The 16,382-nt window shown below is 39.6% G+C and overlaps 1 protein-coding gene across 3 annotated transcripts in view; it reads left to right on the top strand.

Moving 5' to 3' along the window:
- Nucleotides 1–14,921: 14,921 nt before the first annotated feature.
- Nucleotides 14,922–16,382, top strand: part of LUZP2 (leucine zipper protein 2) — a 469,570-nt gene continuing 468,109 nt past the window's right edge. The window contains exon 1 of one of the 3 annotated variants that reach the window (XM_042446122.1): nt 14,922–15,277. In XM_042446122.1, the coding sequence (XP_042302056.1) occupies nt 15,213–15,277 (65 nt within the window). In that variant the 5' untranslated portion in view covers nt 14,922–15,212. The remainder of the gene's footprint in view (nt 15,278–16,382) is intronic. The other 2 variants (XM_042446121.1, XM_042446120.1) reach the window with 2 other exon arrangements.

The following is a 16,382-nucleotide window of genomic DNA, read 5'->3' as shown; positions in this document are numbered from 1 at the left end:
AAAGGAATGTATTTTCACTCACTGATTTCTCAAACAGGTGCTGGTGGAGATGAGACCCTGACTGCATGTGTAATTTCTCTTTGCCACACAGAGCATATAGTAATTAAAATTCTATCAAGGCATTATGAATTATCAGGGATTCGTCTATCTGAGGAGAGGGCAACCTGCAGAAACTGGTTAACATCTCTGTCCCTGGTGATTTCCAAGGACTGCACAGACTACCATAAAAGATCAGAATCAAACTAAACCAGAAGTGGCCAGAGGTTCACTGTATTTAAAAGATGGATCACCCCTATTTAAAAGGTAGACTGTCCCTGAAGGCCTCTGGGCCAGGCCAGGGGAAAAAAAAATGTGTCCCAAGAATCCTAGAGGATTCTGCAGCCTTATGGTCTGTACTTTGCTCAGTCATGTTCTACTCCATGATTGGCCAACCCTTAAAATATTATTATTATTATTATTATTAATTTTATAAAGCGCTGTAAAATTACACAGTGCGGTACATACAATCCTTTTTAATTGGGTTCCCTGCCCTCAGGCTTACAATCTAAAAAGACACGACACAAAGGGAGTGGTGGTGGGGAAGGGGCCTCTCTAGTAGGATAATACATATAAAATACATAGCAATACAGAAAATGATTCAATAAAACAGTCAACAAAAGAACATCAAATACAAGTGACAATTATGCAATGCCTGGGAACGCTTCTCTGAACAGGATGGTCTTCAACTCCATTTTGAAGCTGGTTAAAGAAGTGATGGCTCTTGTTCGCGGGGGAAGAAGATTCCAGGAGTGAGGGGCAGTGAGTGAAAAGGGGCGAATTCGAGATGGGGCAGAGGAAATCATGGGCTGGGACATCAGACCTTGACTACCAGAACGGAGGGCTCTAGTGGGAAGGTGAGGAGAAATAAGGTCTGATAAGTAAGGAGGGGCCAGCCCATGGAGGGCTTTAAACGTCGACAGCAGGAGCTTGTACTGAATGCGGAAAGGGAGGGAGGGAGAGCCAGTGAAGGGATGCCAACACAGGAGAGATGTGGTCAGAGCGGTGGGCGGATGTGATAATGCGTGCAGCTGAATGCTGGACAGAGATTAAAGGACGGAGGTGAGAAAGAGGAAGCCCAGCCAGGAGAACATTACAGTAATCAAGTCGTGAGACCACAAGGGCATGGACCAGGATCTTGGCAGAAGAGACGGAGAGATAAAGTCGGATTTTGGCAATATTGTACAGTAAGAATCGGCAAGCCTTGGCTGTGGTCTGGATCTGCGGGATACAAGACAGAGAAGAATCAAAGATAAAACCAAGACTGCGGGCATGCTGGATTGGTTGAATAGAAATGTTGTCCACAGAGACAGAGAAGGAGTGTTGAAGGGCAGACTTAGGAGGAAAGACAAGAAGCTCTGTCTTGGACATGTTGAGCTTCAAGCGCCGATGGCGCATCCACTGCGAGACAGCTGTGAGACAAGATGAAACTTGCTGTTCAAGCCTTGGAAAAAGGTCGGGGTGGAAAGATACAGCTGGGTGTCATCGGCATACAGATGATAGGCGAAACCAAAAGAGCTAATAAGTTTACCTAAGGACAGTGTGTAGAGAGAAAACAGAAGGGGACCCAGAACAGAGCCCTGGGGAACTTCTGCCTCACAGTGGTTGCAAATGGGGATAATATGTATTTGAGGATGGACAGCTTTTAAGTCCTTAAAGAACCTGAAATGCTTTGCTGTTTCAAATTCATATTAAATTGGATTGTCAATTTATTTTATTTTAAAGGATCTGAAGATTTTATTCTGCAGTCTGTCCATATGATTCATTCTAGACTTATCAGGTTTGAAAAACGTCCTTGCCAAAAAATTTTATATATCTATCTGGTTTTTATAGTGGAACTTGCTTTTCATAGAGAAGACAGAATCAGTTACTTTCAATGGACTAAGATATTTAGTATAATCGGAGTGGTCAATAAATGGCAATCAATAGGACAAATCCTACTTTCTGGGTGGTTCCACTTAGGTGAAATTGGTGCATGAGTAAAGTGCCATCTATAGGTAGTGAGGTTTCTTAGCATCAGGTTATCTGGGACAACAGGAAACAAGAACAGATAATAATAATAATAATAATAATAATAATAATAATAATTTGTTTTATTTATATACCGCTATTCCAAAGATCATAGCGGTGAACAGCAAGTAAGCTAATTAGCAAGTAAGCTAATTTGCCCCCAACAGTCTGGGTACTCATTTTAGCGACCTCGGAAGGATGCAAGCCTGAGTCGAGCTTGGGCCCTTTTGCTGGTCTTGAACTCGCAACCTTGTGGTTTCAAGTGAATGGCTGCAGTACAGGCATTTAACCACTGCGCCAGCAGGGATCCTCTAACCCCACACAATTTTGTTCATCCAAGCTACTTGCAAAGGAATTAACCTAACAGGTTTTTCCAAGATTGTGTTGGCTGCCTTGTGAACTCAGAGGTAGCTCAATCCCATATATATTTACAGAAGAAAATCCCATTCGCACATGAAAGTGGCAGTAAAACTTACTAAATACCATTGGATTTGCTTCTGAGTAAGCATGCATAAGATGAAATTCAGTGGAGCTAGATTTTAGGCAAATGTAGAAAACTGACTAATTTCCAATAGAATACTGTAATGTTAATTTTCCAAACAGTAGCCCCAGTTTAAACATTATTTGAAAAATGGCACTGGGTGATACAACCTCTAAAAAGTTTTAAAAAATCAAAGTGCTCATGAATAGTTCCTTATATTTAAATTTAAAAAAATCATAACCTGCTACTTTCAAGTAAATTGCTTACTACTGTTCCTTTTAAAAATGTTTTTTCCATATTGCTAGTCAGTGCTGTTGTTCATTAAATGAATGCCCTTCTGCTTTGTTATCATATTTTCATATTATTTTATAAATTGTAAACAATATTCCTATTTCTCATGGCTTGGATGCAATGTCAAGATGGGCCTCAGGTAAAGGGGAAGAAACTAAGTGTTAGCTAACATCCTTGAAAATAATATTCTTAGACTATCAATTATAATATAAAATATAAAATATTTGTAATAATTTGATCCAGGTGTTGTAGGCTGCTTCTTATTGGCTGCTGTATCTCCTCCCTTCCTCCTCTCCCTCTAAAAATTTCTCAGTCCACACCACCGCCAGGGATCAGCAGTCAGGAATGGTAATCAAGCAGAAATAATGAAATACAAAAATTTATTATTTACAATGCCATAACAATCACTTTATATGACACTATAGCCTCCATAGTTCTTCCTCTTATCAGTTTCCCCAGTCCTGCTCTCACCCCTTTCACCCTACCTTAAATGTTTGAAATTACAACATTTCTTCATTTGAAGCACATGCCATTGTTACACAAAATGCCTATTTCGACTGCCTTTTTTGTGCTTGGTTTTATTTCCCTCTTTCTTGTGCAGTTTCTCTGTCTTCTCCTTACCTTTTCTCTCTTTCTGCCACATTCTTTTTTTTCCTGTCCTCCAACTACTGCCCAAAAGTATACTTTATTGCCCAGTCTCTCTCCCTTTCTTGTCCTTTTTCTTGCCCACCCACAATTCACAATTCACAATTCCTTTCCTTCCTTCTCTCTTATGCTCTCCCCTCTCCCACCCATAATTCCTGGTTAAATGTCTCCTCCTTTACTTTATCTCTCTTCTTCTTCTCCTCCCTCCCACATCTTTTATTTGCACTCATCATTTTACTTCTTCTCTAGCACACTACTTTCTCATGCTCTGTTCTTCTTGCCCCATCATCAACTCTCATTCTCTATTTTACCTCACTTCTCCTAAACACAGTAATCTTCTTCCTTCTTCTTGCCTCTCCTCTTTTTCTCCAATTCTTTCATCCTTTTCTACCAAAAAAAGCCAACAAAACAAAACAAAACAAAATCAAACCAACTCCTCCCTTGCTATTCCACGACTAGTTAGATTATTGTGCTATCATATATCACCACCACCACCATCATCATTATCATCATTATCATCTATCCGTCCCGCAATATTTTATAATTATTGTTATTGTGATTATGACTATTTTGAGGATGTAAAAAAATTCACAACTTGATTGAGGGAAAAAGGAAGGGAAAGTGGCCAATGATGAGCACCAGTTAATGGTCTCCTTCTCTGGCCATGTGGCAGTTGGGCAATGTCCAGGAAATTTAAAGTCTATTTGCATATCAAGAAGGACTCCTCTTTTGCAATCCAATATATGTCTCCATTCCTGTGAGGCCACAGGCCTCTTGTACACAGAATACAATGAATTCCTCAAGAAGTCTCCATGTTTTTGCATCAGGAACATTTGGGTAGGTGTTGAGGTAAAACATGCCAATCCAGTCCAAATTTGAGAAGAAAACAATTGTTTTACCTTGGTTAAAGATCCCAGTCAGCTGGCTCACTCATCAGAGTTCCCCTGTTGAAGCTACAATGTGGTATCTCACAATCCAGAAAACATGCAGGGGTAGCTGTGTTGGCCATTTAGTGAATTCAAACAAAAATACACAAAACAGTGATACCTTTATTGGCCAAGCGAAATGCACAATATACTTGTTGCAAGCTTTCAAAGCTCTATTGGCTTCTTCATCAGGCAAGATGTTACATACGAAACAGGAGAAAAATTAGAGACGTTAGTAAGATGTCTTCATTTTGTTGTTTCTGTCCTTAAAACATTTGGCTTTTCTGTTCAAAGCAGATCTTGGGGAACTTTCTTTGGCTGTACTACAGTTCCATATGTTGTTAAAAGCAATGCTTGTGAAGGTGTTAAAACAAATCTGTGAACGTTTTCTACAAAATTCTTAAAGGTTTCGTTTAAACAGATTTTGCTAAGGTGTTAAAAAACAGAGTTGGGAACTTTGAAAACATGATTTCAACCAGAAAAATATTTCTCATGAAAGAGACTTTGTGGATTTTATTTCAAAGACATGTTTTGAGCAACTGTGGTTAATGCTTCATGTATCATGCTTAATGACATCATGTCTGTCCATCCCCTATGACAATCTCAATGGAACATTCCTAGATCTCAGGTTTGGCCCAGAAATCTTAGGTTCTGGAATGGTTATGCCTTGGTAATCTGACTTGCAAACTGACTTCAACGTCATGAATGAGTTTGGAAAGAAGTGCATCAGCATTACCATAAATAATAAATTAATTGATTCTTTCTTGTGTCTTGCAGTTGTCAACATTGTGCAACCTAAATGAGTAGAAGTAAAATTAATGTGATGGTATCTGAAATTAGGAATGCTGTGCTATTTAGTGCACCATATGTGAAAGATCAAATAAAAGATTAATGACAAATGCCATTTTTGGAAAGCCTTCCTAAAATCTTGAGTGCCATGAAAGGACACAGATTGTTTGTAGCTTGATTCATTATTGTGTGAATTTTAATTCAAGGAAGAGAGGCCTTTATTTAAAAGTTAAAACTGTTTAAGAAATTTGGCTAAACATGGCTACCATGTACTTTAACACATGGAGAGAAATGCTATTGGCTGCTGTGCTTCAGGCACACAGGCAGCTCTAATGAGAACCAGTGAGGCACAGTAGTTTGATTGTTGTATTACAAATCTAGAAACCAGGGTTCTATTCCCTGTCCAGCCATGAAACCCACTGGGTGACCTTGGATACATCACATGCTCTCAGCCTCAGGGTAAGGCAATGACAAACCTCCCTTGAACAAATCTTGCCAAGAAAACCTCATCATACATTCACCTTAAGGTACCATGTACTTTAACTCATGGGGAGAAAAGCTATTGGCTGTTGTGCTTCTGGCTTAAGTCAGAAATGACTTGAAGGCACACAACAACAACAACAACAACAACAACAACAACAACGAGCTGTGACAGGTAAGACACTAAGGAGTTTATCACACAGGAGGAATTTCTCTTAATTTTGAATGAGAAGAGAGTGGTTCAGCGAATTTATGTGAATTTGAATTAAATAAATAATAAATAATAAATAATTTTTTTATTTCTATCCCGCTTTTTGCCAGGCAATCAAAGCGGCGTACAACAGGTTAAAATACATCCATATATACATAATGCCCCCCCTTAAAACAAGATTAAACAATGTTAGATTAAAAACTACATATTAAAACCGACTAAGCTAAATAAAAATAATCATGGGCAGAGTTCACTGGATGGGAAGTCTTATTTGTGGCCGAGCATTTTATTCCGGGAAGGCTTGCTGGAAGAGATCCATCTTAATGGCCTTTTTAAAGCTCTCTAGATTGGTAATTTGACAGATCTCGTCCGGTAGGCCATTCCATAAGTTGGGAGCGGCTGCAGAGAATGTTCTCTGGGAGGTCGCCATCAACCTGGTCTTTAAGGGCTGTAATAAATTCCTCCCAGAGGACCTGAGTGTACGGGGCGCATTATATGGAAGCAGGCGATCCCTTAGGTAGGTTGGGCCCAAGACATGTAGGGCTTTAAAGGTGATAACCAACACCTTGTACTGTGCCTGGAAACTGATAGGCAGTCAGTGGAGTGACTTCAATATTAGTGTTATATGGTCACTCCTTGCTGTTCCTGTGACCAACCTGTACCAACTGGAGTTTCCGGACTAGGCACAAGGGTAGCCCCATGTAGAACACATTGCAAAAATCAAGTCTTGAGGTTACCAGTGCATGTACTACAGTTTCGAGGTCACCCTGTTCCAGGAAAGGGCGCAGCTGGCGTATCAGCCGAAGCTGATAGCAAGCGCTCTTGACCGTCGCATTCACCTGATTCCTCATCTGAAGCAACTGGTCAAGAAGCACCCCCAGACACAGTCCTTTGTGGGGAGCGTGAGCCCCTCTAGGACTGGAGGTTGCAGCCCAATCCCTGGTTTGGGGGCCCCTACCATAAGTACCTCCATTTTGTCTGGATTCAACTTGAGCTTGTTTTCCCTCATCCAATCCATTACTGCCTGAAGACACTGGCTGAGGGGAGAGATGCCATCTGCCGTTGTCGCTGATGACCGGGACATGGAGAAATATATTTGGGTGTCATCAGCATATTGATAACACCCGGCCCCATATCCATGGATGATTTCTCCCAGCGGCTTCATATAGATGTTAAATAGCATCGGGGACAGGATGGCGCCTTGAGGGACACCACAAATAAGCTCTGTTTTTGAAGAGCGACTATCCCCGAGCATCACCCTCTGGAACCAGCTCGAGAGGAAGGAGCAGAACCACTGCAAAGCAGTGCCTCCAATTCCTAACTCTCTCAGGCATTCCAGAAGGATATCGTGATCTACTGTATCAAATGCCGCTGAGAGGTCCAGCAACACCAACAGGGTCATGCTCCCTCTGTCGATGGCTAGACAAAGGTCATTAGTTAGACCATGGCAGTCTCCACCCCATGCCCGGTCCTGAAGCCTGTTTGAAATGGATCAAGAAAATCGACTTCATACAAGACCGCTTGGAGCTGAAGAGCAACTGCCCTCTTGTGTTCGAACTGACTCCCCATTGCCCGAAAATAGCTTGCCATTGCCCGAAATTGCGTGTGATCACCTCTCACACAATAACCTGAAACCCCGTGATTGCGTTTGGACTGACTTCTCATTGCCCGAAATTGTGTGTGGTAGTTCATCACACAATAACGTTAAATCCCATGATTGTGTTCGGATTGCCATTGGATTATACTTCCAATTTCCCTTGTCTGATAAACTCCTAAGACACTGGAGACAAAAGTTTGAATCCCCACTTGACTATTGAAACCCACTGGGTGACTTTGGGCAAGTCTTTCAGACTCAGAGGAAGGTAAAGGTAAACATCCTTCTCAACAAATCTTGTGAAGAAAACCCTATGATAGGGCCACCATAAATCAGAAATGACTTAAAGACACATAACAGTAACAAATGCATCACATACTGTCTGTTTAAGAGAGAAGATCAGAAGGCTGCAGTCTTAACAGATCTGGTAGGAAGAATAGAAGGGAATGCTTTCCCTTGGGGCAGAAGGCAATAAGGGAGGTTGGGGCCTGTCTCATCTTTTCAGAGGCCAGGACAATTGAAGTCTTTTTCCCCCCATTTTGTTATTGCCTGAAATGAATTGTTGGTGCTATTTAAAGACCCTTTGAAGCTATAGGAATTTGGTCAAGTCAACACATAGGCAAAATCATTAATTCAACTGATCTAGTCTAGATTGGAATAACAATTATATTTAGACTCTTATATTTTGTTGGATTTTTTGGAACTTAAAAATGTATTGAGTATATAATAAAATTTGTTGTTGTTGTTAAAAGGGGCCACCTGACTGAATGGGCCTGCCTGGTTGCCATGCTGGGAGCTGTGGTTTTGCGGTGGCCGTCTAGTGGGTTCCTGATCCTTGCATGCCACATGGGAGGCTGCAGGGCCATGACTGGCCAGCTGGGGCCAGAAAAGGAGACACTTCATCCTAGCACCGAGACTACAAGTACCAGAGGGCACTGGGGCAAGAAGTAACTTCACAATCCAGTTTTCTATGGATGGGATCTCTATATTTTTTTTTCATTTCTGAGCAAATAATAATCTTGCCATCATAATCGTGTATAATAGAATCTTTCCATATTGTCACTTTATCTTAAGGTTGTCCATCAGTCTCAGTTGGAAAAGTTCTGTGTTAAATCCTGTCTTTGTCTTTAGAATTTTCTCAATCACATTATGAATTTGTCTTTAGAATGTTTTGGCTTTATCACAAGTCCAGCACATATGCTAGAAGGTTACTTCTTTTGACACACACTTCCAACACAAATTTCTGACATCTTTATACATTTTACATAGTCTATCTGGAGTCAAATACCCCTGGTACACTGGACCATTATGTTTTTTAAATGTAAGTGTTCTCAGTTTATTAAATACCAGTTATTTAAAAATATGTATGATGTTCATCCTTTACCCATTAATATCTCATTAAGAATCATCAGAGTTTTTTCAGACTTTATTTCCACACACACTTCCTTGTGTGAAAATATTGTTGAATTCAGTTGGATTTAGCTAAGATTAAACACATGAGTCTAATAGGTCCAAAACACATTACAGAAATAATGCAGTTTGAGACCCCTTTAACTGTCCCGGCTCAATGCTAGGGAATACTGGGAACTGTAGTTTTGTGAGACACTTAGCCTTCTTTGTCAGAGAGCCTGGTGCCACAATTAACTACAATTCCCAGGATTTCTTAGCACTGAGCCAGGGCAATTATAGTGGTCTCAAACTAGATTATTTCTGCAGTACGCTTTGGACCTAAGATGCTTCTGCTATCAGTGTATTCTGGCATGTTAGCCCCATTACTTTTTGTAGGTGTTATTGTCTTCCTTCAAGTAATTTCTGTCTTACAATAATCTTAAGAAAAGAAAAAAAAACTTTGTTTCTTTCTTCAAATAATTTTTTTAAGAGGAGGTTTGCCTCACCATCTCCTGAGGCTAAGACAGTCTGACTTGCTCAAGATCACCTAATAGGTTTCCATGGCAATGTAGGGATTTCAACCCTGGTCTCCCAGTGTCCTAGTCCAACTTTCAATCCACTACATATACTGGCTCTCCCATTATTCTACCTGTGGCTTTTCGGTTGTTTTATGAAACACAGACATAAAATCAAAACCATAGGTGAATACAGAAATAATCTCCCTCCCATTTTCAAATTGCACAAACTTCCATTAAAATAAACCAAGCACACAAAAACATTCACTCCAGATTGAAATGGCTATCTAGAACACAAATGAGAAGTGATCATTTAAATACTCTTGCTGATTGGCACAAAGTCCGATTCCTGGGAGGGTCAAAGAATGCGGGATTCGTTGAGACTGTGACTGCTGAAATAACCCTATAAGTTGGAAATAACTTGAAGGGATTCAACATCAACAACATATACTTACCTATTTTTCACTAAATTCTGTCACTGACCACAATAGTTTATTCCTTAGCTGAAAATGACACATTTCCTTGTCTGAATACATTTTGCAACATTTTAAATTGCTAATCTACACCTTGCAAAAGGGTTGTTTTATTTTTATTTTTTTTGACAGTGCTTTCTGTGTAGTAACTACTGATGTTTTTGCATTCCATAAGGGAGTTTCTCATTTCTTACCTGCTAAAACCATTTCCCCTCTTATCCCTTTTTAATGATTTCTGTATTGATAATTTAACCACAATAATGCTAGAGCACCTGATTTAAAAAAAAATCTCTGATGCACTACAGTGCTTGAGTTTTATTTTTAAACCTTTAATTTAAAATAGGAAGTTGTGAAGAGAAAAGCTGGACAAGCCAGGGTTGAGCCAGCCAACTTAGAAATGTTGCAGTGGGGGTAACAGGGATAGGAGGAAGGATACAGACTGGAGGATTGAATCAGATAGGAGTCAGAAAGGAAAATGATGGAATATTGTGAAGGCAGTCAGAGACAGACTGGAGATCTGAATAGGGTTTTGGCATCTGTGAATGAGGAAAAAGTTCAGGGATCTCACATTTAAGTTGTTTCTTATATAATCAGTTTTCAACAACTGTGACTGAATGTAGCATTTAAAGATGGATGGAGACTGGTCACATTTAACATACTGAACCCACTGACCAATACAGCCACTTGTCAATAACAGGAATAGTCTTGGAGCACAAGTACCAGATCTACGGAGGGATCTTGAAGGTAAAGGGGCAAGATGAGTGACAGAAGCCAAAGGGATCAAGCTGGAGAGGGGTCCTGTCGCAGAAGTTCACAAGCAAAAGAGAGGAAAAAGAGGCCATCAACGAAGACTAAGGACTTTATCACACCAGACTAGCAAAGTGCCCAAATAGCTTTTGTGTGTGAAATGCAAAAATACTGAACCGGGGACACTTATTATCGCAAAGCTAATAAAAAAAGTCATGATAGTTATTATTTATTTATTTATAATAATTATTATTAACATTTGTTTATAGAGCACTGTAAGGGTCAAGTAAAATAATAATAATAATAATAATAAGAAGAAGAAGAAGAAGAAGAAGAAGAAGAAGAAGAAGAAGAAGATAAAAACCTGCCAAGCAGTGTACAATCTAAAACAACACTACATGATTAAAATATCTCTAAAATAATACTAACTAGTATACAATAAAGACAAAATAAGCAGCAGATGGAGTTAGTACTTCTGTTCCAGCTCCTGTCTTCTGCACACTGGTCTATGTAGCCTGCCCCCTGCCCTAACCCCCTCCTAATATGCCTTTCAGTCTGTATTTATTTTTTATTTATTTTAGTGCAATTGTGCCATTATGGTAATCCATTAAGTAAAAGGATAAATAAAGAGAAAAGGAGAATTTTTTTAAAGAAAAGCAGTTGGAGTGTGTCTAGGAGAGGGTGACCTAAATGGTGAAATGGGTGGAAACCATGCCCTATGATGAGTGACTTAGGGAGCTGGGTATGTTTAGCATGGAGAAAAGGGGGTAAAGGGGCAATATGATAGCCCTGTTTAATATTTGAAGTTGAGTCATACTGAAGACAGAGTTTGCTTGTTTTCTGCTGTTCCAGAGACTAGGAAATGGTGCAGTACATACAAATTTCAGGAAAAGAGATTCCATCTCAACATTAGGAAGAACTTCCAGACAGTAAGAGTTATTTGACAGTAGAACACACTCTCTTGGAGTCTTCTTCTTTGGAGGTTTTTAAACAGAGGCTGAATGTCCATGTTTCAGGGGGTGTATTGATTGGGTATTCTTGTGTGGCAGGATGTTTGATGCTTCCAACTCCATGGTGTTTATCAGACGAGCTCTTAAAGAGGTACTATTCCAGTGTGACTCCTCTAGGTGCCTCCTGTTGCATGCTGGGATTGGCAGTTTTAAGGAGGGGTATTTAGAATTCTCAGGCAGAGAAGTTCAGCTCCTTAAAACTGCCAATCCCAGCATGCAACAGGAGGCTGCTAGAGGAGTCACACTGGAATAGTACCTCTTTAAGAGCATAGTGTGATAAACATCTATGATTCTATGAACCTGCTTGAGAATAGTGAGGGAAAGAGGGGAAGGGAGAGAAGGACAGAATGATGCCCGTGTGACTACCTGCGTATCAGAACTGCAGCAAGTACAATTTATCATATGTGAATTAAAGTGGAAAAGTAGTGAGATTGGAAGACTTTGATGGGTTTTGTTTGTCAGTGAGAAAGAGCACTCCAGCAATGGATGGATTATAGACCAGCTGCTAGACAAACACAGGGTCATGTGAAAAGGTACAGCCACAGATGCCACTATTCTGCTCTACTTCCATTTTTCAACCCTTGTGTGTTAAAGAAGATTACAGAAGCAAATTAAAAAGTGATTGGGTATGCTAGATTTTACCCATCAGCTACATGCAGTAAGCATCCAAAGAACATTTAGAAGATGATACCAGAACAATCATAGAAACATATCAGAAACAAACACAAAGTAGGTGAGCCTTCTACAACAAAAGACTAATCAGGATAAACCTAATCTGACCAGTTTACTGTGATTACATAACTGATATGAGGAATTAGGGGGGAAAAACAAGAAACTGTTAAAAAACCAAACTTCTATCATCTTATCACTGTGGTTGCAGAACAGTGGTTTCGCTCAAAGCCCCCCCCCCCCCCCAAAAAAAAATCCACACTCATATTTCCCAGCTAATATTTCACACTTTATAATTATGGTGACTATGAATAGATTTGGCATTGCTGAACACATTGTATGTTGGATTGCCCCCCCCCCCCCACTAGGCAGAACAAGGCACCTACTTTCGGCATCAGATCTGGATGTCATAAATGGGTGACAAACTGTTATCTCTTCACTTTGTTGTTATTGTACTTTATTAGAATATGATGATCTACCTGTCAGACATTTGCCCCATACACATGCTTTGACAAGTGTGTATCTTGGTTTGGTAAGGGTAAGGCCATTTGTTGATCCACGCCATGCATCAAAAAGTTTTGGACCAACACTAGTTGTATCACTGAAAAGTTATTTTATGGACTACAGCTTCCAGAATGCCCTAACCTAAGCTTCCTAGCGCTGGCCAATTCCCAGTAGATCAGATTGTATGGAAAAATCTACCCCGTATAGTTGCACCACTTAGCTTTAGATAACAGTGAAATATGGCTGACTTGAGTTGATAAGAATGTTTTAGAGCTAAATTCCAAAATCATTTGCTATCCTTTAATACTAAAATTATGTAATTGCCACAATTATTGTGTACAGAAATAATCACTATAACATCACTGTGTTGTATGTATGTTGTGACATGGCTGTGTTGTATGCTTTAATTGTACAACTGTGCAGTCAAGTAGGCAGGCATGATAGAGCAGCCAAAGTCTGCTCTGCCTTTGATCACCTGGTGATTGCCCAGCCATTGTCTGGGAACTGTGGCAACCACACAATCTGCTCTTAAAGTAAGCTGTTGCTATAGTTCCAAATGGGCCACTGACAAGGAATGCCTTTTCCATGCTCCTTTTTCTGGCAGCCCCGGAGCAGCTTCCAGCCAATCTAGGGGCATGTATCATCTGCACATCATGCCCCTGAAGCAGTCTTAATTATCCCTAATAAATGCATGAAACCATATTGTGACTGGATAGTGACTGGATAGTGGACCATTTAAATTATATTATGCTTGGATGTTCAATAAGTTTACAGTAGTTGCACTTCAGACAAGAATGAATCAAGTAAAAACCATTACAGTGGTAGCAAAGATCAGCAGTTGTCACTAGGTGGGAGATAACCCCCATTCACCTGATACTGTAAATCTGAATTCCACTGGGGGCCTATCCAGAGCTGACTTTAACACAAGTACAAACAGAGTAATAATTGAATAGTGAAATATACATTTTGTACCAATCTACTGTGAATGGAATGTATACATTTAAATATATGGGTTGCCACATAATAAAGGAACTGCTGGTTCCAATTTTGAGTTCATTGTTTACTGGGGAAAATCTGTCCATTTAACTGTACCCCCCCCCTATTCACAATCATTTAAGCTACATTACCATTTAAACTGAATTTACCTTTGGTTAAAATGTCTATAGTTAATGGTATCAAAAAATTTCCTCGCCTAATCTTTTGAAGGTCTAAAAGAAAGAAACATAGGTTGAAATCCGGAAGGTTTTGACTGTTAAGTATAGTGCCACTCTGCAATATATCAAACCATATTAAATCTTTCTGATGCTTTCACCACATGAGCAATTATATATTCAAAGCAACTGAACTCTCCTTTCTCATGACCTGTGCAACCATCTTCACTTTCCAGAACAATATGTTCTCATTTCATAAAACTACATTATGCCTTAAATTCTGCATTTCTGACATTCTTTTAAATTTCAGAATCTATTACCCACAAAAGAGCAGTGATGTGAAGGGCATCCAGGACTTTCACTTCTGTCAAAAACTGTTTGCCAATAAATGACAATAAGAGCCTTTATCTGAAGAGTTTAACCTCTGAAAGGAAAAACTAATATTAATCGCTAATTAGAATGTGAGTCATTTATGCAAACTGTTGGATTTTTAAGTACACACATATAGAGGTCATAAGGCACATAAAAGTATTGTTTTGAATTTCCCTTTTTAATGGGCCTCTGATGAGTTCTTTGTGGCATGCTGGGTCTGTTAGAGGTGGGACAAACATTTCAGTATTTCTTTGGGTATGCCAAGTTCCATACTAATGCCAAGTCCCATGCTGCCAAGGTAGACACTTCTACTTGGTACAATAACTTTCCGTTTGTTCTAAGCGGAGTACCGCTTTCATATGCACAGTGCAGGAGGTTAATTTGAAGCTTGTCTGTTAATTTAAAGAAGTCTGACCTATGATCTACACATAAATCTTGTTGAGCAATACAACTTTAATTATATAGATTCATTTCCCCCTTTTTTAGTATGGCTTTTTTAAATTTAATGTTTAATGCTAAGGCAAAACTGATGTGCACTCCTACCCTCTGAGCTAAGTAGCATCCGCTGTGCTCAGTTCCTTCCCCAGTTGCCACTTAAACTGCTAGTAATAACAAATCCTTGAGGACATCAATAGAGCCGCTGTGTTGAATAATCGCACACTATCAGGCACTAGGCTTGCAGCAGCAGCTCCATTGCCTGTGACATCACTCCTGAAGCTCAAACCCCACTCTAAGCTGCCTTCATTAGTCAGTGTGTTGGTCTGCCTGCTTTTTTCCAGATCTACAAACCGTCACACACGGAAGCAGGTTCTTTGCAGAGGAAGGACTTTGGGCATCAGTAGCACTGAGAGAGAGAGAGAGAGAGAATAAGGAGAAAGAACAGTCTCCAGCTTCAGAGAATACGACAGACGCTTACAATATGAAATTCATCTTGCCTCATTACTTGCTGTCTCTTTTCCCTTTTCTGGTCCTCAGCAGCACCAGGTGAGTGCAGAGATTTCTCTGACTTGGGATTGTGTTTGAGAAGCAGTTAATGTGACATTTTTAATCATGCTTTTCATTCCAGCTTCTCCCATGCTTGTAAGTTGAGAGCATTTTCTCCTGAACAGATTCCAAGCTGGATTTTCTTTACCTCTCTGTCTCTTTCTTTCATTCTCTCTCAGTCTTTTCCCTCTCTCACATGAATAAGAGACTTTGATTCTGGGTCATTCGCTAGTTAGTCGAAGCTATTCATCTTCTTAGCCTATCACAAGAAAACTCCTAGCTCTGCAATGACCCAAAGCTTTTGTGATTAAGCAAAACAGTTCTGGATGCCCAGTCAATGCCCAGTTCAGCTGTAATATTTTTGTTGTTGTTGCATTACTTACAGTATAAAAATAAGAAAGCAAAATATAAGAACATAAATTATATTTGGATGTTTGGTTTTATTTGATTTGAGCTTGAAAAGAAAACAAAACAAAAACATGTCAAAGCCAGGAATGTTTTTATTGCAGTGGGAATTTTGCAAATGAAACATAGCCATGTTTAGTGTTTCTCTTTGTGTAAGTATTCATGAATAACAGAATGACATTGGGATGTCAGGAAAAATGTTTCAAAGTTCCAGAAATGTGGGAATTTCTCACAGTATAGATTAAAAACTTTGCAAGGTTTGAGTTCTACATCTTGAATATCACAATGTCTGTATAATATTTATTCTTGAAAAGATGTTCAGCCAGTATGCATAGCTTGTGCAGAAAATTAAATGTAAAAGGGTGACACTCTGTCCCAAGGCCACATTATATGGCTACAGATGGAAAGTTAATATTGTGTGCAGAGCAGGAGCTATGTGAGTGGAGACATCTTCAACTGTCTTCAGCTGTCAGTGCACGGTTTCCAATTTCCTGATGCTTATAAACAAGAAAGTGACAACCTCCTGCTGTTTGGGTTATTAAGTACCTTGAAAACTTCTAAGTCTCTGGTGAGTGTAATAAAACAGTGTATTCATAACTGTGCATGTCTCCAGAGAAATGCTCACAGCATTTTATGCCAAGTTTATTTTCTTGCCATACTTCCACATCAGTACATTTGGAGAAACATTTTCCATTCCCAG

This window comes from Sceloporus undulatus, chromosome 1 (assembly GCF_019175285.1).
Source record: "Sceloporus undulatus isolate JIND9_A2432 ecotype Alabama chromosome 1, SceUnd_v1.1, whole genome shotgun sequence".
Taxonomy (NCBI): Eukaryota; Metazoa; Chordata; class Lepidosauria; order Squamata; family Phrynosomatidae; genus Sceloporus; species Sceloporus undulatus.
This window is presented reverse-complemented; position numbering and strand designations above follow the sequence as displayed.